Source organism: Oncorhynchus masou, chromosome 9 (assembly GCF_036934945.1).
Source record: "Oncorhynchus masou masou isolate Uvic2021 chromosome 9, UVic_Omas_1.1, whole genome shotgun sequence".
Lineage (NCBI taxonomy): Eukaryota > Metazoa > Chordata > Actinopteri > Salmoniformes > Salmonidae > Oncorhynchus > Oncorhynchus masou.
In genome coordinates, this window is record NC_088220.1 from 46,761,404 (window position 1) to 46,786,543 (window position 25,140).

The following is a 25,140-nucleotide window of genomic DNA, read 5'->3' on the forward strand; positions in this document are numbered from 1 at the left end:
CCAACAAGGAAATCAGTGAAAACCACGTGGCTTGACACAACTAGTAATTATCTGAAGCTCACAAGCTATGATTCAATGGTCTCATAAATAATGTATGTCATTGGGTTACAGAGCTTATAAACGCAAATAAAAACAATGCCTCTGTTGTTTTAAATTGTTTTAAATCATAAGATGTTTTTAGCCACAACTTTTATACAACTCCATATCTCAATTCAGAAAAGAAGAGGGACTATTTTGATTTAGGTGAATTAGAATCCATAATCATATTCACACAATCACTTTCACACAAACTATTATAACAACTGCAGTAGGCCTATCTCCTTGTGCAGTAGTGGCAACACTGCTTCATAATAACAAAATATGATATTATAAATATTCAGTTGCCCATATCCTGTGGCCCAAATCTATTGTGCAAACTTGGATTTTCTTGTTGGATCACAACCAAATCCATACATGCCCCTTGTGCTACATTTCGAGGGTGGTGTGCCTTTAAGAGTTTTACAACGCTCGTTGAATTTACAGCTCCGTCGCTGAAAGTTTCGAGACCATGCAAGTAGTCTATTCTGCAGTAGTTTGGATGACCGAAGGAAGTGACGGGACTGAATGAGAAAAAGAGAAGAAAAAAAATACGAGGATAAAAACAGAAAGCAGAATACGAAGTAACGTGCTGTGTTACGATCAAGAGAGTGTGTGTGGTGGTACTGCATCGCGTATGATTCTGATATGCATGGAAGTCGCGCTGGGTAAAAGTTTTCTAATGGTTACAAAATAGCTGTGAAATTAAAAACCGAGATTGAGGGTTTTAATCGAGGTGGGTTTACCTATGCGTTGGAGTCGCGTTAATGTTCGTACAAAATACATCACTCACGTCATGAATTCTAGTTTAAAGGTATGGAAGACGGAGCAATTGCTTGGATTTCATTTTTTTTTTACAAAGAATAAATAGCAAAAGGGCTATCTGAAACGGAAATGCAACTAAATAATTAGCTAGTGATATTGAATAGAGACCGTTGGATTTCACCTGGACTTGAGTATTTTTCCTCTGTCAAGTTCAGTTCTGAGTCTTCTGGAATGTTTGGGAGTTGTGTTCTACCGGTTTCAGCTGGGATACATGCATTTCTCTGGGCACTAATATTTTTAACAACGTTTGGACTTTGTTCAGAGTTGAAGGTTCGAGTTCGTTTAGCTGATGGACAAATCACAGAGGAAGTTCTAGAAGCAGACAGTGAAAAAGACTCCATCACACTTGAGTTCAAACAGGGAGATGGAACTCTCATAACATTTGTCGCTGACTTCAAACAGGTGAGTGGATTCAAATGTGTTTTTCCCCTATGCCTTTACTGTTTTGTGTAGGGTTGGGTTATTACCCAATGGCCACATATGTTGCCAGGCTGATCAGGGGCAATACAGATCAGGGGCAATGCAGAATGTAGCCTTATATCTCCATGCAACCAATTTAGAAAACAGTATAGCATAGACTAACAGTGTTAGTCTAGCCTGTGTCATTTGTGCTGATGAGTTGACTCCCTGGCCATGGGCCCTCCTCTCCTCATGCTGGTAAATTCCTCCGCATGCATGAGTGGATAATGTTAGGTGGCACAAAAACTGATTATTGAATTAGGTGCTCACCTGCAATGATTGGTTTAGGAATGCTATTCATACTCTTCTGCAATACAACTCATGCCTTTACTCTGAGCCTGCTCCGTCCCATCAACATAGATGGGCCTAGTCGGAGACCAAGGGCATCCATCTACTCCAGTTGTTCACAACCTCTGTTGTACCAGGGACTGGAAAGCTATGGTCCTTCTTTCTTGCATGACCAGTTAAATTAAATGAAGTGGCAACATTAAATAAAATAACTGACTATGCCTAAACCAGTGTTGGCTAACTATAAGGGACCGGTGCTGGTACATGGACCAGAGGTTGAGAACCACTGGTTCAGTGTGTATAGTGAACCAGCAAACAACATGCAGCCTGTTCCCCGAGTGCCTCTGGTCCTGTGCACTATACTCTCAGACACAGACCAAAGGCATGCGTCTGTGATTGTTGCAGTCCCACAGAATCTGACAGCCTGGCAAGAAGTGAAGGGGGAGATTTTCTAGGATTAAGTGTGCATGTCTGACCTTTTTTGATCGGGGTATGGGTCACAAACCAAATAGCTCATTTTGATGAAAAGAGAGGCCGGCATGTCGCCAAATTGGTGATGACACATCTCTGAGCACATCACACCATTGTGGTGAAGCCTGGTTCACAGCACACCCAGTTTAGCTAAATTAGCTACAGGCACAGGGCTCTTTTTCCTCTGTTTAATCAGTTCCACTCAGAGGCCTGCCTTTCCATTCCGTTTACATGTGGTTCTCATCTAACACTATCTCAAAGATTTATGAAAAGTTGGATCAACTGGCTTCAAGCTGCCATGCAGAATTTACTGCTCAGAGCCACTTGAGGAAAGGAAACTCTTAAACAGGGGATATCAAACAATGGGTAGCAGTAAACGGACAGAGTAGATATATGAATGACTCTGTTGCTGTTTAGAATGTGTTTATGGGATCAGCCAGCTAGGTGTGCAGCTGCTGTTATTATCAGTCATAGCCTTGTGCCAAAATCCACATGAGTTGGCATGGGTTGTGGGAACAGGAGTACTATAATCTATGGGATCAGTACAACTATGAGAATCGGAATGAGTCATTCCATGATAAGAAGAGGGGGGATGAACTGAACATTTACACTAACATGTACCTGTGGTGAAATGATATGGCTACCTAACAAACCACACCTCATTCTGCGGGAATGGATTATTCTTATTCTCCATTTGTATAAAAACAGTGGGAATGTGTATAGCGGGGATGAATTTACCCATGATCAAATTGAATACAACCGGTGTAAACCTTACTGTGAAATGCTTACTTACAAGCCCTTAACCAACAATGCAGTTTTAAGCAAATAGTTAAAATATTTAACACAAAATAACAATAATGCAGCTATATACAGGGTGTACCACGACAGTCAATGTGTGGGGGTACAGGTTAGTTGAGGTAATTTGTACATGTAGGTAGGGGTAAAGTGACTATGCATAGATAAACACAGAGTAGCAGCAGTGTAAAAACAAAGAGGGAGGGTGTCAATGCAAATAGTCCGGGTGGCCATTTGATTTAATTGTTCAGCAGTCTTATGGCTTGGGGGTGGAAGCTGTTAAGGAGCCTTTTGAACCTAGACTTGGCACTCCGGTACCGCTTGCCGTGCGTACTTTATTAGTGTTTTATCCAAAATGCAAGCAGAACAAATAGCTACCGTGACCAACAGCTAGAAATGGGTCTTTACTGATAAAGGTGTGGATTGTACAAAGACTAGTAGCTAGAGAACTGTTAGACCTAAAATGTTCATCTGAACTTAATGGGTGACTGGAGTCTGTGACCAATTTTTTTGGGTCCTTCCTCTGACACTGCCTAGTGTATATATGTCCAGGATGGCAGGAAGCTTGGCCCCAGTGATGTACTGGGCCATACGCACTACCCTCTGTAGCGCCTTATGGTCAGAGGCCGAGCAGTTGCCATACCCGGTGGTGATTCAACTGGTCAGGATGCTCTCTGGTGCAGTTGTAGAACTTTTTGAGGATCGAGGGACCCATGCCAAATATTTAACTAGGCAAGTCAGTTAAGAACAAATTCTTAATTTCTAATTCTTATTTTCGGCCTGGGAACAGTGGGTTAACTGCCTGTTCAGGGGCAGATCGAAAGATTTAGTACCTTGTCAGCTCAGGGGTTTGAACTTGCAACCTTCCAGTTCCTAGTCCAACTCTCTAACCACTAGGCTACCCTGCCGCCCCGAGGGGGAATGGCATTGTCGTACCCTCTTCACAATTATCTTGGTGTGTTTGGACCATGTTAGTTTGTTGGTGATGTGGACACCAAGGAACTTGAAACTCTCGACCCGCTCCACTACAGCCCCGTCGATGGGAATGAGGGCGTGTTCGGTCCTCTTTTTCCTGTAGGTCACGATCATCTCCTTTGTCTTGCTCACATTGAGGGAGAGGTTGTTGTCCTAGCACCGCACTGCCAGGTCTCTGACTTCCCTATAGGCTGTCTCGTTGTTGTTGATCAGGCCTACAACCGCTGTCATCAGTTAACTTAATGATTTGTTTCGGAGTCATGCTTAGCCACGCAGTCATGGGTGAACAGGGGACTAAGCACACATTCCTGGGGGTCCCTGTGTTGAGTATCAGAGTGGCAGATGTGTTGTTGCCTACCCTTCCCATCTGGGGGTTGCCCATCAGGAAGTCCAGGATCCAGTTGCAGGGGGTGATTAGTCCCAGGGTCCTTAGCTTAGTGATGAGCTTTGTGGGCACTATGGTGTTGAATTCTGCGCTGTAATCAATGAACAGCATTCTCACATCGGTGTCCCTTTTGTCCAGGTGTGAAAGGGCAGTCTTTGTGTGGAGTGGGATTGAGATTATGTAACCTGCGAATCTGTTGGGGCGGTATGTGAATTGGAGTGGGCCTAGGGTTTCCTGGATGATGGTGTTGTGAGCCACAACCACGGTAGTCATTTAGGCAGATTACCATCACTTTTCTGGGCACAGGGACTATAGTGGTCTGCTTGAAACATGTAGATATTACAGACTCGGGCAGGGAGAGATTGAAAATGTCAGTGAAGACACTTGCCAGTTGGTCCGCGCATGCTCTGAGTACACGTCCTGGTAATCTGTCTGGCCCGCAGCCTTGTGAATGTTGACCTGTTTTAAAGGTCAGCTATGGAGAGCGTGATCACACAGTTGTCCGGAACAGCTGGTGTTCTCATGCTTGCTTCAGTGTTACTTGCCTCGACGCGAGTATAAAAGGCATTTAGCCTGTCTGGAATGCTAGCGTCACTGGGCAGCTCACGACTTGGTCTCCCTTTGTAGTCTGTAATAGTTTGCAAACCCTGCTACATCCAACAAGCATCAGAGCCGGTGTAGTAGGATTCAATCTTAGTCTTCTATTGACGCTTTGTCATTTTGATGGTTTGTCTGAGGGCATAGCAAGATTTCTTATAAGCTTCCAGAATAGTGCCTTGCTCCTTGAAAGCGGCAGCTCTAGCCTTTAACTCAGTGTGGCTGTTGCCTGTAATCCATGGCTTCTGGTTGGCATATGTACGCACGGTCACTGTGGGGATGTCATTATTGATGAAGCCGGTGACTGAGGTGGTATACTCCTCAATGCCATTGGATGAATTCCAGAACATATTCCAGTCCGTGCTAGCAAAACAGTCCTGTAGCGTAGCGTCATCTGGCCACTCCCGTATTGAGTGAGTCACTGGTACTTCCTGCTTTAGTTTTTGCTTGAAGGCAGGAATCAGGAGGATAGAATTATGGTCAGATTTGCCGAATCGAGAGCGAGGGAGAGCTTTGCACGTTGCACATGTGACATGCTGGTAGAAATTAGAACTTGTTGCGTGCGGTCTTAGTGGCAGTGATGGTAAATAGACGGCTACGAAAAATATAGATAGTGTGGTCTACAGCTTATGTAGTACTCTACGTCAGGCGAGCAATATCTCAAGACTACCCTTTAATTTAATTTGGGCAATCCAGCACCAGCTGTTATTGACAAATAGACCCCACCCCCCCTTCTCGTCTTACCGGACGTAGCTGTTCTGCCGAAGCACGGAAAGCCCAACCAACTGTATATTATCCTCATTATCGTTCAGCCACGACTCTGTGAAACATAAGTTATTCCCGTTTTTAATGTCCCGTTGGTAGGATAGTCTTAAACGGAGCTCGTCCAGTGATTGCACGTTGGCCAATATAACGGATGGTAGAGGCCGGTAACCCACTTGCCAACTAATTCTCAAGGCACCCTGATCTACGCTCCCTGTATTTCCTTATTTTCTTCATGTGAATGACAGGAATTTGGGCCTTGTCCGGGAGCAACATCATATCCTTCATGTCAGACTTGAGGTGAGTAATCTCTGTTTTGATATCCAGAAGCTCTTTTTGATCATAATTGACAGTTGCAGCAACATTATGTACAAAATAAGTTACGAACAATGTGAAAAACACACAAATAGCACAATTGGTTAGAAGCCTGTAAAACAGCAGCCATCCCCTCCTGAGCCATTCTTCAAGCAAGCACTTGACCCCGAAATGTATCCGCTGATTCACAAAAATGCCATTTCACAAAAAAGGTGGATGCAATTGCCAAAGTTTGTAGAATAATCTCAAAAGACCACTGTTTTACATTGAACTCCACTGTTCTGGCACAAGATGATCCGTTACTCATTCAGAATTACCCAGACATAGCAGATAAGATAACAACAGAACTAGAGCCATCATAACAGTGTTTTAATGAGAGCTTTGACCAAACTGATAAGGTAATGATTACATTAAAACAAGTAGGGCATCATTCTATTTATTTTATTTTTAAATCTCTAGATTAAGACTACCTAATGTGGAAACAAGTGTAACGTTACCTTGAATGAAAAGGGAAACCTCCCTAGAGTTTCACTTCAGGGAACAACCTCACTCTCCCACCCCATGGCGCTGGTGGAATATAATAGGGTATCAGTCCTTCCTTTGGAAGACGATCAACTGGGAATGTCTCAAATTATTTAGTAAAAATCAATAAGGGATCATAGCTTCACCTGGTCAGTCTGTCAAGGAAAGAACGGGTGTTCTTAATGTTTTGTATACTTGGAAAGAAACCTAGAGACAACAAAAATACTATATACACACTATAATACAGTCATATTCTTACAGTACGGTTAAATAATTGATATTTAGAAATATGAGCAGTGCTGTGATACAATTTGTTTTCTAAAGCTAAACTTTGCTTTTTGCAAAGAGTAACCTCTGGTGGCAGAGCATTCCATGATAACATGGCTCTACAGTGTATTCAGACCCCTTGACTTTTTCCAAATTTTGTTACGTTACAGCCTTAAACTAAAATTGATTCAATTGTTTTCCCTCATCAATCTACACACAATACCCAATAATGAGAAAGCAAAAACAGGTTATTATACATATTTGCAAATATGTAAATGTACAATTTCATTTTTTTTAATTTAACACAAGTATTCAGACTCTTTACTCAGTACTTTGTTGAAGCAGTGATTACACCCTTGAGTCTTGGGTATGATGCTACCAGCTTGGCACACATGCATTTGAAGTTTCTCCCATTCGTCTCTGCAGATCCTCTCAAGCTCTGTCAGGTTGGATGGGGAGCATTGCTGCATAGCTATTTTCAGGTCTCTCCAGAGTAGAGGTCGGCTGATTAATCGGAATGGCCGATTTAATTAGGGCCGATTTTCAAGTTCTCATAACAATCGGAAATCGGTATTTTTGGACACCGATTTGGCCGTTTTAAAAAATAATATTTTTTTTACACCTTTTATTTAATCTTTATTTAACTAGGCAAGTCAGTTAATTGCCTCGTTCAGGGGCAGAATGACATATTTTTACCTTGTCAGCTCAGGGGGGTTCAATCTTGTAACCTTACAGTTAACTAGTCCAACACACTAACCACCGGCCTCTCATTGCACTCCACAAGGAGACTGCCTGTTACGCGAATGCAGTAGAAGCATTTACATTTAAGTCATTTGGCAGACGCTCTTATCCAGAGCGACTTACAAATTGGTGAATTCACCTTATGAGAAGCCAAGGTAAGTTGCTAGCTAGCATTAAACTTATCTTATAAAAAAACTATCAATCATAATCACTAGACATGGTTGATGATATTAATAGTTCATCTAGCGTGTCCTGCGTTGCATATAATCAATGCGGTGCGTATCGTTGCTCCAATGTGAAACCTAACCATAAACATCAATGCCTTTCTTAAAATCAATACACAGAAGTTTATATTTTTAAACCTGCATATTTAGCTAAAAGAAATCCAGGTTAGCAGGCAGAATTAACCAGGTGAAATTGTGTCACTTCTCTTGCGTTCATTGCACGTAGAATCAGTGTATATGCAACAGTTTAGGCCACCTAATTTGCCAGAATGTTACGTAATTATGACATAACATTGAAGGTTGTGCAATGTAACAGGAATATTTAAACTTATGGATGCCACCTGTTAGATAAAATATGTAACGGTTCCATATTTCACTGAAATAATAAACGTCTTGTTTTCGAGATGATAGTTTCCGGATTCTACCATATTAATGACCTAAGGCTCGTATTTCTGTGTGTTATCATGTTATAACTAAGTCTATGATTTGATAGAGTAGTCTGACTGAGCGATGGTAGACAGCAGCAAGCTCGTAAGCATTCATTCAAACAGCACTTTCGTGCGTTTGCCAGCAGCTGTTGATGACTTCAAGCCTATCAACTCCCGAGATTAGGCTGGTGTAACCGATTTGAAATGGCTAGCTAGTTAGCGGGGTGCGCGCTAATAGCGTTTCAAACGTCACTCGCTCTGAGACTTGGAGTGGTTGTTCCCCTTTTTTAATTTTTGGATAAAAAAACTTTCCCATTTTAAACAAGATATTTTTCATGAAAAGATGCTCGACTATGCATATAATTGACAGCTTTGGAAAGAAAACACTGACGTTTCCAAAACTGCAAAGATATTATCTGTGAGTGCCACAGAACCTATGCTACAGGTGAAACCAAGATGAAATTTCAAACAGGAAATGGCCCAGATTCTGAAGGCGCTGTGTTCCAATGTCTCCTTATATGGCTGTGAATGCGCCAGGAATGAGCCTACACTTTCTGTCGTTTCCCCAAGGTGTCTGCAGCATTGTGACACATTTGTAGGCATATCATTGGAAGATTGACCATAAGAGACTACATTTACCAGGTGTCCGCTTGGTGTCCTCCATCGAAATTATTGAGCAATCTCCAGCTGCGTCCACTTTTCCATTCGGTTCAGAGGAGAAAGGCAACTGCCACGAATGATATATCATCGAATAGATATGTGAAAAACACCCTGAGGATTGATTCTAAACAACAGTTTGCCATGTTTCTGTCGATATTATGGAGTTAATTTGGAAAAAAGTTTGGCGTTGTAATGACGGAATTTTCGGGGGGTTTTCTTAGCCAAACGTGATGAACAAAACGGAGCGATTTCTCCTACACAAATATTCTTTTTGGAAAAACTGAACATTTGCTATCTAACAGAGTCTCCTCATTGAAAACATCAGTTCTTCAAAGGTAAATGATTTTATTTGAATGCTTTTCTTGTTTTTGTGAAAATGTTGCCTGCTGAATGCTAGGCTAATGCTATGCTAGCTATCAATACCTCTTACACAAATGCTTGTGAAGCATATTTTGAAAATCTGAGATGAGTGTTGTTAACAAAAGGCTAAGCTTGTGAGTGAATATTTCTTTCATTTCATTTGCGATTTTCATGAATAGTTAACGTTGCGTTATGCTAATGAGCTTGAGGCTATGATTACACTCCCGGATACGGGATTGCTCGACGCTAGAGGTTAAAAGGAACCATCAGCTTTCATATGTTCTCATGTTTTGAGCAAGGAACTTCAACGTTAGCATACACTTTTGTTTTTGCCTTATTTAAACCTTTTATTATTTCATTATTTATTTGAAACTAAATAGATTTTTATTGATGTATTATATTAAGTTAGTGTGTTCATTCAGTATTGTTGTAATTGTCATTATTACAAATATATATATTTAAATCGGCCGTCATCGGCTTTTTTTGGTCCCCCAATAATCGGTATCGGCGTTGAAAATTCATAATCCTCTACTCCAGTGATGTTTGATTGGGTTCAAGTCCTGGCTCAGGCTGGGCCACTCAAGGACATTCGGAGACGTGTCCCGATGCCACTCCTGGATAGTCTTGTCTGTGTGTTTAGGGTTGTTGTACTGTTGGGTCCTGAGCACTTTGTAGCAGGTTTTCATCAAGGATCTCTCTGTACTTTTCTCCGTTCATCTTTGCCTCGATCCCGACTACAGTCCCAGTCCATGTTGCTAAAAAAAACATCCCCACAGCATGATGCTGCCACCACTGTGTTTTACCGTAGGGATGGTGCCAGGTTTTTTCCAGACCTGAAGCTTGGCATTCTGGCCAAAAAGTTTAATCTTGGCTTTATCAGACCAGAGAATCTTGTTTCTCATGGTCTGAGTCTTTAGGTGCCTTTTGGCAAACTCCAAGAGGGCTGTCGTGCCTTTTACTGAGGAGTGGCTCCATTCTGGCCACTCTACAATAAGGGCCTGATGGTTGTCCTTCTGGAAGGGTCTCCTATCTCCACAGAAGAACTCTAGAGCTCTGACTGAGTGACCAGCAGGTTCGTGGTCACCTCCCTGACCAAGGTCTTTCTCCCCTAATTGCGCAATTTGGCTGCGCGGTCAGCTCTAGGAAGAGTCTTGGTGGTTCCAAACTTCTTCCATTTTAAGAATGATGGAGGCCACTGTGTTCTTGAGGACCTTCAATGCTGCAGAATTTTTTTGGTACCCTTCCCCAGATCTGTGTCTCGACACAATCCTGTTTTTGAGCTCTATGGACAATTCATTCAACCTTATGGCTTGTTTTTTTCTCTCTGACATGCACTGTCAACTGTGGGACGTTATATAGAAAGTTGTGTGCCTTTTCCAAATCATATCCAATCAATTGAATTTACCACAGATGGACTCAAATAAAGTTCTAGGAACATCTCACGGATGATCAATGGAAACGATGCACCTGAGCTCAATTTCAAGTCTCATAGCAAAGGGTCTGGATACTTATGTAAACAAGGTATTTCTGTTTTTATTTTTTCAATTTGATATACATTTACAACAAATTCTAAGCCTTTTTTGCTTGTTATTATGGGGTATGTGTAAATTGCAGAGTGTTTATTTAATCAATTTTGTGAATAAGTCTAACGTAACAAAATGTGGAAAAAGTCAAGGGATCCAAATACTTTCCAAAGGCACTGTGCATAACTGAGCGACACATTAAATCTGTTTTTAGTCTGCGTACTGTGAAGAAAGCCATTGTGGCGTGTCTGGTGGGGTATGTATGTCTGAAGTGTATGCAAATAGATTACACAAGTGGATAGGCATTTTTAACACTCAAATGTTTCTTTTAAAGACGAAGTTGTTAATTTCTCCTCAACCCTCAATGACTATCGTGCATGTTGATGTTTAGGTCTAAGAGCATGCTTTGAACCCAATACAATGCTTTTAGATGTATTTAAGACCAGTTTGTTAATTACCCCTTCTAACTCCTTGCTAAGCGTCTCAGCAATCTTACTAGCTGTAGGTGCTGATGGGTAGAGTGTAATCATCAGCATACACAGTCATTTTAGCTTCTTGTAAGACAAATGGCATGTCATTTGTAAAAATAGAGAAGCATAACAGCCCAAGGCAACTACAAAGGTTGGCTAGATATGCAAGAGTGGGTGTATGTGTGAGAGCATGAGTAAGTGAGAGAGGATGTGGGAGGGAGAGTGTAAAGTTATCTGAACAGTAGAGATGGTTACACTGGCTGTGTCCAAATACCCATGCTACATACTGTACTTAGAAGCACTATGCAGAAATTACTCCGCCATTTCCTGGTTGCTAAAATTCTAATAGTTCACTTAATTTCAGTTTGTTTTGTAACAATCAAGTATTGTGTAGAGAATCATTGTACCACCGCTATGAAATATCAATAACCAAAAATATTGTAAATTGAAAGACAAAAAATAAACTTAAAGGGACTGATCTACCACTTCTTAGACTTGCTGTCAATGAGTGACACATCTATTACACACATTTCTATGTGAATTTGGTTGGGTCGTCCCAAAAAGTTACATACTGCAGCTTTTAAACTGCATACTATTTAGCATGTACCGTTTAGTGAAAACTATTCCACGGCCGCAATGCAGTTTCAGCTCCTGATTGGTTGAGTATGTGGGGTGGGACTGAGTGCAGGTGGATTTTTCCCAATTCAACAGACAAGCATCACAATAACCAGTCTTCTAATAGCTAATTTCCAATTTGATTAATTTCTCAACTCTGAAAAGAATAGGAATGGAGTTATAGGCCTATTCAGGCAGGTTTATAGGCAGACTGTCACATTTGACCTATACCGTATTAGACCAAATAGCCCATATATCTTATTTAAGGACTTAAGAAAGAAACCGATTTAATTTGGTTCCATTTCAATATATTTATTAGTGAAACCAAAGTGCTGGAACATAAAATGCCAGTCAAAGTTTGGACACACCTAATCGTTCCAGGGTTTTTATTTTTTACTGTTTTCTACATTGTAGAATAATGAACTATGAAATAACACATGGAATCGTGTAGTAACCAACGTAGCATTTTTCTCAACCAGCTTCATGGAATGCATTTCATTTGTGGAATTTCTTTCCTCCTTAATGCATTTGTGCCAATTGGTTGTGTTGTGACAAGGTAGGGGTGGTATACAGAAGATGGTCTTTTACCAAATAGGGCTAAGTCCATATTATGGCAAGAACAGCTCAAATAAGCAAAGAGAAATGACAGTCCCATCATTACTTTAAGACAGGAAGGTCAGTCAATTTCGGAACATTAGCATTTGAAGGTTTCTTCAAGTGGAGTGGCAAAAACTATGATGAAACTGGCTCTGAGGACCGCCACTGTAAGGGAAGACCCAGAGTTACTTCTGCTGCAGAGGATAAGTTCATCAGAGTTAACTGCACCTCCGATTCAAGTAATGGACACATCTCACCATCAATTGTTCAGAGGAGACTACGTAAATCAGGCCTTCATGGTCGAACTGCTGCAAAGAAACCACTACTAAAGGACACCAATAATAAGAAACTTGCTTGGGCCAAGAAAATATGAGCAATGAGCATTAGACTGGTGGAAATCTGTCCTTTTTGGTCTGAGTCCAAATGTGAGAGTAGGTGAACAGATGATCTACACATGTGTGGTTCCCACTGTGAAGCATGGAGGAGGTGGTGTGGGGGTGCTTTGCTGGTGACACTGTTAGTGATTTATTTAGAATTCAAGGCGCATTGCTACCACAGCATTCTGCAGTGATACGCCATCCCATCTGGTTTGCGCTTAGTGGGACTATCATTTTGTTTTTCAACAGGACAATGACCAAACACATCTCCAGGCAGTGTAAAGGCTATTTGGCCAAGAAGCAGAGTGATGGGAGTGCTGCATTAGATGACCTAGCCTCCACAATCACCTGACCTCAACCCAATTTGAGATTGTTTGGGATGATTTGGACCAGAAAGTGAAGGAAAAGCAGAACACAAGTGCTCAGAAAATGTGGGAACTCCTTCAAGACTGTTGGAAAAGCATTCCAGGTGAAGCAGGTTGAGAGAGAGCCAAGAGTTTTCAAAGCTGTCATCAAAGCAAAGGGTGGTTATTTTGAAGAATCTCAAATATATTTTGATTTAGTACTTTTTTTGGTTACTACATGATTCCATTTTTGTTAATTTGATGTCTTCACTATTATTCTACAATGTGGAAAAGTGAAAATAAAGAAAAATCCTTGAATGAGTAGGTGTGTCCAAACTTGACTGGTACTGTATGTAAATTGGCCTAGTGCACACACCAAAACTTCTCAAATCAAACGGCTATTGCACAGAAAAATTTGGACATTTGGGTGCATCTCAAACCTCTGGACTTAATATAATAACACAGGAAAATACGAGCCTTGGGTCATTAATGTGGTAAAATCTGGAACTATAATTTCGAAAGCAAAACGTTTATTCTTTCAGTGAAATACGGAACCGTTCCGTATTTTATCTAACGGGTGGCATCCATAAGTCTAAATATTGCTGTTACATTGCACAACCTTCAATGTTATGTCATAATTACGTAAAATTCTGGCAAATTAGTTTAACCAGCAAGGCGGCCCAAACTGTTGCATATACTCTGACTCTGCGTGCAATGAAGTGACACAATTTCCCAAGTTTTAATATACTTCTGTTGATTGATTTTAAGAAAGGCATTGATGTTCATGGTTCGGTACATTCGTGCAACAATTGTGCTTTTTTTTCTCGCAAATATGCCCTTGTTAAATCATCCCTGTTTGGCGAAGTTGGCTGTCTTTATTAGGAAGAAAGTCTTCACACAGTTCGCAACGAGCCAGGCGGCCCAAGCTGCTGCATATACCCTGACTCTGTTGCACAGAACGCAAGAGAAGTGACACAATTTCCCTAGTTAAAAGAAATTCATGTTAGCAGGCACTATTATTTAAATATGCAGGTTTAAAAATATATACTTGTGTATTGATTTTAAGAAAGGCGTTGATGTTTAGGTACACATTGGTGCAACGACAGTGCTTTTTTCTGGAATGTGCTTGTTAAATCACCCGTTTTAAAGAAGTAGGCTGTGATTCAATGAGAAATTAACAGGCACCGCATCGATTATATGCAACGCAGGACAAGCTAGATAAACTAGTAATATCAACCATGTGTAGTTAACAAGTGATTAAAATATCTTGTTTAAAACGGAACGTTTTTCATCCAAAAATTTAAATAGCGCCCCCTATATCCAACTGGTTAAGATTGATTGTTTTTTATAAGATAAGTTTAATGCTAGCTAGCACCTTACCTTGGCTCCTTGCTGCACTCGCATAACAGGCAGTCTCCTCGTGGAGTGCAATGTAATCGGCTATGATCGGTGTCCAAAAATGGTAATTACAGATTTGTTATGAAAACTTGAAATCGGCTCTAATTAAATCAGCCATTCCGATTTAATCGGTCAACTCTCTAATTGAGAGCACCCTGTCGGGCTGTATCACTGCCTGGTACAGCAACTGCACCACCCGCACTGCAGGGCTCTCCAGAGGGTGGTGCGGTCTAACCAACGCATCACCGGGTGCAAGCTACCTGCCCTCCAGGACACCTACAGCACCTGATGTCACAGGAAGGCCAAAAAGATAAGAGACAAAAGCCACTGCCTGCTGAACCTGCCGTCATCCAGATGGAGGTCAGTACAGGTGCATCAAAGCTGGGACTGGGAGACTGAAAAACAGCTTCTATCTCAAGGCCATCAGACTGTTAAATAGCCATCACTAGCACATTAGAGGCTGCTGCCCTATATATAGTTAAAGTCAGAAGTTTATATACTGTGCACCTTAGCCAAATACATTTAAACTAAGTTTTTCACAATTCCTGACATTTCATCCTCGTAAAAATATCCTGTCTAAGGTCAGTTAGGATCAGCACTTTATTTTAAGAATGTGAAATGTCAGAATAATAGTGATTTATTTCAGCTTTTATTTCTTTCATCACATTCCCAGTGGGTTAGAAGTCTACATAAACTCAATTAGTATTTGGTAGCTTTGCCTTTAAATTGTTTAACTTGGGTCAAACATTTCGGGTAGCCTTCCACAAGCTTCCCACAATAAGATGGGTGAATTTTGGCCCATTCCTCTTGACAGAGCTGGTGTAAGTGAGTCAGGTTCATAGGCCTACTTGCTCGTACACGCTTTTTCAGTTCTGCCCACAAATCTTCTATAGGATTGAGGTCAGGGCTTTGTGATGGCCACTCCAATAACTTGACTTTGTTGCCCTTAAGCCATTTTGCCACAACTTTGGAAGTTTACTTGGGATCATTGTCCATTTGGAAGACCCATTTGCGACCAAGCTTTAACTGATGTCTTGAGATGTTGCTTCAATATACCCACATCATTTTCCACCCTCATGATGCCATCTATTTTGTGAAGTGCACCAGTCCATCCTGCAGCAAAGTACCCCCACAACATGATGCTGCCACCCCCGTGCTTCATGGTTGGGATGGTGTTCTTCGGCTTGCAAGCATCCCCCTTTTCCCTCCAAACATAACGGTGGTCATTATGGCTAAACAGTTCTATTTTTGTTTCATCAGACTGGAGGACATTTCTCCAAAAAGTACAATCATTGTCCCTATGTGCAGTTGCAAACCGTAGTCTTGCTTATTTTATGGCGGTTTTGGAGCATTGGCTCCTTTCTTGCTGAGCGGCCTTTCAGGTTATGTCGATATAGGACTCGTTTTACTGTGGATATAGATACTTTTGTACCTGTTTCCTCCATCTTCACAAGGTCCTTTGCTGATATTCTGGGAATTATTTTTTATATTACTTTTTGCACCAAAGTATGTTCATCTCTAGGAGACAGAACGTGTCTCCTTCCTGAGCGGTATGACTGCTGCGTGGTCCCATGGCTTTTATGCTTGTGTACTATTGGTTGTACAGATGAGCGTGGTACCTTCAGGTGTTTGGAATTGTTTAATTTTTTTAAACCTTTATTTAACTAGGCAAGTCAGTTAAGAACAAATTCTTATTTTCAATGACGGCCTAGGAACAGTGGGTTAACTGCCTGTTCAGGGGCAGAACGACAGATCTGTACCTTGTCAGCTCGGGGGTTTGAACTTGCAAGCTTCCGGTTACTAGTCCATCGCTCAAACCACTAGGCTACCCTGCCGCCCCAATTGCTCCCAAGGAAGAAACGTCTGGAGGTCTACCATTTTCTTTGAGGTCTTGGCTGATTTTCTTTAGATTTTTCCCATTTACTTTAGATTGTGTATTGTTAGATATGACTGCACTGTTGTAGCTAGAAACACAAGCAATAACATCTGTTAAACACGTGTATGTGACAAATTTCAATTTGATTTGAAATTCAGAACCGCTGGACATCAACATAATAAACTAAAGCACTGATCATTGGGAATGAGATCAGAATGATTGCCAAGGCTTGATCCATAAATGAAACCATAAAATGGGTAGCATAGCCTACAACTAAAACAATCCACATGTTCAAATCAGAAGACCCGATTTTAACATGACATCAATAACGCAGAAATTGAGTTTTTAAATGCTCTGACGAAAATCAGGAGAATAAGAAACACTTTTTTGTGAGAAAATAGAAATCCACTTTGGGTAAAAATAAAAATGTATATACACTGATCCAAAAAATAAAGCGAACACTAAAATAATACATCCTAGATCTGAATGAAATATTTTTATTAAATACTTTTTTCTTTACATAGTTGAATGTGCTGACAACAAAATCACACAAATGATCAATGGAAATCAAATTTATCAACCCATGGAGGTCTGGATTTGGAGTCACACGCAAAATTAAAGTGGAAAGCCACACTACAGGCTGATCCAACTTCAATGTAATGTCCTTAAAACAAGTCAAAATGAGGCTCAGTAGTGTGTGTGTGGCCTCCACGTGCCTGTATGACCTCCCTACAACACCTGGGCATGTGGCAGATGGTCTCCTGAGGGATCTCCCCCCAGACCTGGACTAAGGCATCCGCCAACTCCTGGACAGTCTGTTGTGCAATGTGGTGTTGATGGATGGAGTGAGACATGATGTCCCAGATGTGCTCAATTGGATTCAGGTCTGGGGAACGGGCGGGCCAGTCCATAGCATCAATGCCTTCCTCTTGCAGGAACTGCTGACACACTCCATCCACATGAGGTCTAGCATTGTCTTGCATTAGGAGGAACCCAGGGTCAACCGCACCAGCATATGGTCTCACAAGGGGTCTGAGGATCTCATCTCGGTACCTAATGGCAGTCAGGCTACCTCTGTGCGGCCCCCCAAAGAAATGCCACCCCACACCATGACAGACCCACCGCCAAACCGGTCATGCTGGAGGATGTTGCAGGCAGCAGAACGTTCTCCACAGCGTCTCCAGACTGTCACGTGCTCAGTGTGAACCTGCTTTCATCTGTGAAGAGCACAGGGTGCCAGTGGAGAATTTGCCAATTGGTGGCTTGGTGTTCTCTGGCAAATGCCAAACGTCCTGCACGGTGTTGGGCTGTAAGCACAACGCCCACCTTTGGACGTCGGGCCCTCATACCACCCTCATGAAGTCTGTTTCTGACCGTTTGAGCAGAAACATGCACATTTGTGGCCTGCTGGAGGTCATTTTGCAGGGCTCTGGTAGTGCTCCTCCTTGCACAAAGGCAGAGGTAACGGTCCTGATGCTGGGTGGTTGCCCTCCTACGGCCTCCTCCACGTCTCCTGATGTACTGGCCTGTCTCCTGGTAGCGCCTCCATGCTCTGGACACTACGCTGACAGACACAACAAACCTTGCCACAGCTCGCATTGATGTGCCATCCTGGATGAGCTGCACTACCTGAGCCACTTGTGTGGGTTGTAGACTCCGTCTCATGCTACCACTAGAGTGAAAGCACTGCCAGCATTCAAAAGTGACCAAAACATCAGCCGGGAAGCATAGGAACTGAGAAGTGGTCTGTGGTCACCAACTGCAGAACCACTCCTTTATTGGGGGTGTCTTGCTAATTGCCTATAATTTCCACCTGTTGTCTATTCCATTTGCACAACAGCATGTTGAAATGTATTGTCAATCAGTGTTGCTTCCTCAGTGGACAGTTTGATTTCACAGAAGTGTGATTGACTTGGAGTTACATTGTGTTGTTTGAGTGTTCCCTTTTATTTTTTTGAGCAGTGTACTTATTTTCAAAGATGTAGCCTACAATGCAATACTCAATCATTTTAAGGAGAGCAAAAACTACTTAGCCTACATTTGAAGACCACTGCAGATGCTTCGGGGATCTTCCCAATTAAGTAGCCTAGTTTTGTTATTAGGCCTTAGTTCTCTTCAAATAGCCAATCACTCACAGGCCACCTCTTCCAATGCATTTTGGAAAAGTGTGCATCTAGTGTGCATTTTTGAAATGTCGCGTTCTAGTAAACGTTCTATTTTTGCACACTGATAATGAGTCGTGATTGCATTGTTTTCCGCTATTTGTTGGTTTCGGTAGCACATCCCCCATATGTAATTGATCAACCGTTGTCAAAGCCAAGATGAGTGACACCCGGGCATTTATAATGCACTTGACTTTCTAAATGTCACATACTATTAAACTTAATAGCCTACTATTTAGGACTCACTATGGGTTTTCAGATACGAACAGTGTTTTCATAACATTGTTGGACAAGTTTAAAAGCTCATTGTTTTGTATCCATGGAGGCTATTTTATGCCCCTATATTCACACTAATTTAGAATGAAGTTAACAGTACTTTAAAGGTTGTGTGTGCTGTGCACAAGTGTTACACTTCAAAATTGAGTGAGTACTTAACCATACTTAAAGGCCTGCTTAAACATTGGGAGCATTAATGGCTAGCTGTATGTGACTTGTTGTTTATGGTGAAAATGCTATTTAACACATTCTGATGTAGATCGATTTTGTTTTTCTGTACCTTTTACAATTTTTTATTATTTATTTAACTGGGCAAGTCGGTTAAGAACAAATTCTTATTTACAATGACTGCCTACCAAAAGGCCTCCTGCGGGAACAGGGGCCTGGGATTTAAAAATGCCAAATAAATATAGGACAAAACACACATCACAACACTACATATAGAGAGACCTAAGATAGCAACACAGCATGGTAGCAACACAACATAACAGTGTGGTAGCAACACAATATGGTAGCAGCATAAAACATGATACAAACATTATTGGGCACATACAACCGGACAAAGGGCAAGAAGGTAGGGACAGCAATACATTATGCAAAGCAACCACAAGTGTCAGTAAGAGTGTCTATGATTGAGTCTTTGAATGAAGAGATTGAGAACTGTCCAGTTTGAGTGTTTGTTGCAGCTCGTTCCAGTCACTAGCTGCAGCGAACTGAAAAAGAGGAGTGACCCAGGGTGTGTGCGCTTTGGGGACCTTTAACAGAATGTGACTGGCAGAATGGGTGTTATGTGGAGGATGAGGGCTGCAGTAGATATCTCAGATAGCGGGAGTGAGACCTAGAGGGTTTTATAAATAAGCATCAACCAGTGGGTCTTGCAACGGGTATAGAGAGATGACCAGTTTACAGAGGAGTACAGATAGTCAGTCATACATTGCTCAGATACAAACTCAATGCACTGCTTTTGAAATGGAAAAAAAATATTTTAGTTAGGGCCAAATTGTGAGTAATCCCGATTTAACTAATGCCGTTAACTCGATTTTAATTATATGTTTGACAGACCTAATAATTTAAAATATTTATCTGACACACTTGGCTCATTCGGTTGTGTTTTCTACATCACTATGAAATATTTCTGGGCATACTACAATTACATTTTATACAGGTATGGTCATGTGAAATTGTCCAATAAGAACCCATTGAGTTGTTTGTAGGGCTGGAACGATATCAATGTTTTGCATGGCAAAAATGAAGTCTGCTTCGCGCTAACTCTTTTAGTCCTTTAAAAACCTGCTGTATGTAAAAGATTGTGTGCTATAGCTTGGGAAATAAATAATGTGACTCTGGATGACAATGTTTATGTCCAACATTACGTCTGTTTTCCGTTAAATCCGCTTTGTGTTTTGTTAACTTGCCACGATACTAATAAGTATCGCAATATTGGTATCGTCTGGCCCTAAGGTGGTCATATTGGAGAAAAAAACTTCTGTGGGGTTAATGCGTAAATTCTGTGATGGCCCTGTATTTATACATCTTTTTAAAACCCTGCTATAGCTGTGTGCGTGCAATTTGCTGCTTCTGTCACCGACGGTACAATGGCTAAGCTTCCAATATTCTAATGTCAATGGCACAATATGGGTGATTTGTAAACGATAGTTGTAGCTGGTGCGAGGTTTTTCCTTTTTAAAGGCATTTATACTGGTCATTTTGATATGTACTCTAGAGGTCAAAGTTCTGTTGACCCTGAACATTACAAAAACGTTGGATGGATAGCTGTGAATCTGCTTCCCAATGCCTTCAGAAAGTATTATTACCCCTTGACTTATTCTATATGTTGTGTTACTGCCTGAATTCAAAATGGATTGGATAAATGTGTTCCCTCACCCATCTACACACAATACCCCACAATGACAAAGTGAAAACATGTTTTTAGCATTTTTCGCAAATTTATTGAACAGGAAATGCATACATTTCTCACTTATATAAGTATTCACACCCCTGAGTCAATACTTTTTAGAAGTACCTTTGGCAGCGATTACAGCTGAGAGTCTTTCCGGGTAAGTCTATAAGAGCTTTCCACACCGGAATTGTACAACATGTCCAACATTACGGCTGTTTTCCATTAAATCCGCTTCGTGTTTTGTTTACTTGCCATGATTTTTATTTGATTTTATTTCACCTTTATTTAACTAGGTAGGCTAGTTGAGAACAAGTTCTCATTTGCAACTGCGACCTGGCCAAGATAAAGCATAGCAGTGTGAAGACAACAGAGTTACACATGGAGTAAACAATTAACAAGTCAATAACACAGTAGAAAAAAAGAGTCTATATACATTGTGTGCAAAAGGCATGAGGAGGTAGGCAAGTAATTACAATTTTGCAGATTAACACTGGAGTGATAAACGATCAGATGGTCATGTACAGGTAAAGATATTGGTGTGCAAAAGAGCAGAAAAGTAAATAAATATAAACAGTATGGGGAAGAGGTAGGTACAATTTGGGTGGGCTATTTACCGATAGACTATGTACAGCTGCAGCGATCGGTTAGCTGCTCAGATAGCAGATGTTTGAAGTTGGTGAGTGAGAAGTCTCCATCTTCAGCAATTTTTTTTTGCAATTCGTTCCAGTCACAGGCAGCAGAGAACTGGAACGAAAGGCGGCCTAATGAGGTGTTGGCTTTAGGGATGATCAGTGAGATACACCTGCTGGAGCGCGTGCTACGGGTGGGTGTTGCCATCGTGACCAGTGAAATGAGATAAGGCGGAGCGTTACCTAGCATGGACTTGTAGATGACCTGGAGCCAGTGGGTCTGGCGACGAATATGTATCGAGGGCCAGCCGACTAGAGCATACAGGTCACAGTGGTATAAGGTGCTTTAGTAACAAAACGGATAGCACTGTGATAAACTGCATCCAGTTTGCTGAGTAGAGTGTTGGAAGCTATTTTGTAGATGACATCGCCGAAGTCGAGGATCGGTAGGATAGTCAGTTTTACTAGGGTAAGTTTAGCGCCGTGAGTGAAGGAGGCTTTGTTGCGGAATAGAAAGCCGACTCTAGATTTGATTTTGGATTGGAGATGTTTGATATGAGTCTAGAAGGAGAGTTTACAGTCTAGCCAGACACCTAGGTACTTATAGATGTCCACATATTCTAGGTCGGAACCATCCAGTGGTGTGATGCGGGTGCAGGCAGCGAACGGTTGAAAAGCATGCATTTGGTTTTACTAGCGTTTAAGAGCAGTTGGAGGCCACGGAAGGAGTGTTGTATGGCATTGAAGCTCGTTTGGAGGTTAGATGGCACAGTGTCCAAGGACGGGCCGGAAGTATACAGAATGGTGTCGTCTGCGTAGAGGTGGATCAGGGAATCGCCGCAGCAAGAGCAACATCATTGATATATACAGAGAAAAGAGTCGGCCCGAGAATTGAACCCTGTGGCACCCTCATAGAGACTGCCAGAGGACCGGACAGCATGCCCTACGATTTGACACACTGAACTCTGTCTGCAAAGTAGTTGGTGAACCAGGCAAGGCGGTCATTACTGGTAAGTATCACAATATTGGTGTTGTCTGGCCCTAAGGTGGTCATATTGGTCATATTTACTATTTTGAAAATTCTTCAAGTTCTGTCAAATTGGTGGTTGATCATTGCTAGACAACCGTTTTTAGGTCTTGCCATAGATTTTCAATTAGATTTAAGTTAAAACATTGACTCGGACAGTCAGGAACATTCACTGTCTTCTTGGTAACCATCTCCAGTGTAGATTTGGCCTTTGATTTAGCTTAATGTCCTGCCACGTTTTCTGCAGTAGTATTTCAGTGCCTTGTTGCTAACAGGATGCATGTTTTGGAATATTTTATTATGTACAGGCTTCCTTTTCGCTCTGTCAATTAGGTTATTATTGTGGAGTAACTACAATGTTTATCTGTCCTCAGTTTTCTCCTATCACAGCCATTAAACTCAAACTGTTTTTTAAAGTCACCATTTGCCTCATGGTGAAATCCCTGAGCGGTTTCCTTCCTCTCTGGTAATGGAGTTAGGAAGGACGCCTTTATCTTCGTAGTGACAGGATAAAAATAGCAGACATTGAATATCCCTTTGAGCATTAAGTTTTTAATTACACTTTTTATGGTTGATACACCATCCAAAGTGTAATTAATAACTTCCCTATGCTCAAAGGGATATTCCAATGTCTGATATTTTTACACATCTACCAATAGGTGCCCTTCTTTGAGGCATTGGAAAACCTCTCTGGTCTTTGTGGTTTTATCTGTTTGAAATTCACTGCTTGACTGAGGCACCTTACAGATACTTTTATGTCTGGGGTACAGGGATTAGGTAGTCATTCAAAAATCATGTTAAACACTTATTGCACACAGAGTCAGTCTGTGCAACTTATTAGGCGACTTGTTAAGCACATTTTTACTCCTGGACTTATTTAGGCTTGACATAACAAAAGGGTTGAATACTTACTGTCTCAAGACATTTCAGCTTTCATAAATTCATTAAAAAAAAACATTCCACTTTAACCAAAAATCTAAATGTAATCCATTTCAAATTCAGCCTGGAACGCAAGAAAATGTGGATAAGTCAAGGGGTGTGAATACTTTCTAAAGTATATAAGTGAGCAATAACTTATTGTATACTGACATTGATTGTCATGAGGTAAAATCCCTAGGGGGAAAAATGAATGGAATAGAGGGTCGAAAGAGTAACACACAGAACACTACCAATGCTGCACTGCCATCACACATTTTCCAACTCTAGGGGCATACTGTAGACCTTCAACAAATCACTGTGACATCGTACCAAGTGAGTCCGACGGACCCACATTTGGGAGTCTGTCTCATAGACTATATGTAGGAATTACGATACCATGTACACTATAACCAAAAGTATGTGGACACTTGCTTGTCGAACATGATGTTGGGCGATTAGGCCTGGCTCGCAGTCGACGTTCCAATTCGTCCCAATGGTGTTCTCCCACACCGATCGCAACAAACCATTTCTGTATGGACTTTGCTTTGTGCATGTCATGCTGAAACAGGAAAGGGCTTTCCCCAAAGTTGGAAGCTCAGAATTGTCTGGAATGTCATTGTATTCTGTAGCATTAAGATTTCCCTTCACTCTAACTAAGGGACCTAGCCCGAACCATGAAAAACATCCCCAGACCATTATTCCTCCACCAAACTTAATAGTTGGAACTATAGTAGTTTTCTCCTGGTGTCCGCCAAAACCAGATTTGTCCGTCGGACTGCCAGATGGTGAAGCTTGATTCATCACTCCAGAGTCCAATGGTGGCGAGCTTTAATCCACACCAGCAGACGCTTGTCATTGCGCATGGTGATCTTAGGCTTGTGTGCGGCTGCTCGCCATGGAAAACCATTTCATGGCGCTCCCGACAAACAGTTTTTGTGCTGACGTTGCTTCCAGAGGCAGTTTGGAACTCTGTAGTGAGTGTTGCAACCAAGGACCAACTATTTTTACGCGCTTCAGTACTCGGCGGTCCCGTTCTGTGAGCTTGTGTAGCCTACCACGTCACGGCTAAACCGTTGTTGCTCTTAAGCATTTACACTTCACAATAACAGCACTTACAGTTTAACAGGGCAGCTCTAGCAGGGCTCTTTCAGTGTGTCTGGCATCATTCCGACATTCAGGGCATGTTCTGTTCTTAAACCAAGGGTTGAAACGTCATATAAACACTTAAATACATACACTGTGGAGTGCTTTTTTTGCCGGTAAATATTGACTTAATATCCAGCACTTTCACAGACATTGGATGTGTAGGTTTTACACATTCTCTCGCTCTGCCCTGATACCACCCCTACGTGTGACACAAACTATAATTGCAGCTTATTTGACACACACACACACACACACACAGACACACTGGCTGAGATGAGCAACAGATGTTGGGAATCTACCTGACACACTATCACTCTGAATTTACTGGGCCTCACTACCAACAATGCCACGGTTGTGTGAACGAGCACATTAGCCCTCTCTTAAATCTTCCTTTTATCCGTGTTATAAATGTATTGTATTTCACAACTCACTCAGCCCTCAGGCTGTCTTATATCTAGAATATTTCTCTTCAAATAAAGGGAAGTTATGAATACGCCCAAACGGTAAGCAACTCGTGGAATGAATTGATTTGTTTCTCCCACACACCCACGTTTGTAAAGAGCAGCGAGCACAGCGGTTGGCCTTTATGAGCCAACTCCCATTGGGCTCTATCTCTGACCTGTTTGGCAACTGCCTATTCCTCTTTATCCTTTCACAGACATGGCATATTTCCCAGTAACCTTGGGCAAGTAGTTGGAAACTTGAACGAGCACTTGGAGTCCGTTGTGGCCCA

The 25,140-nt window shown here is 41.6% G+C and overlaps 1 protein-coding gene across 1 annotated transcript in view; it reads left to right on the plus strand.

Moving 5' to 3' along the window:
* The first annotated feature begins 496 nt into the window (after positions 1–496).
* LOC135546058 (out at first protein homolog) overlaps positions 497–25,140 on the plus strand; it is a 39,038-nt gene continuing 14,394 nt past the window's right edge. Inside the window, exon 1 of the mRNA XM_064974167.1 lies at positions 497–1,302. Within this exon, the coding sequence (XP_064830239.1) occupies positions 1,072–1,302 (231 nt within the window). The 5' untranslated portion in view covers positions 497–1,071. The remainder of the gene's footprint in view (positions 1,303–25,140) is intronic.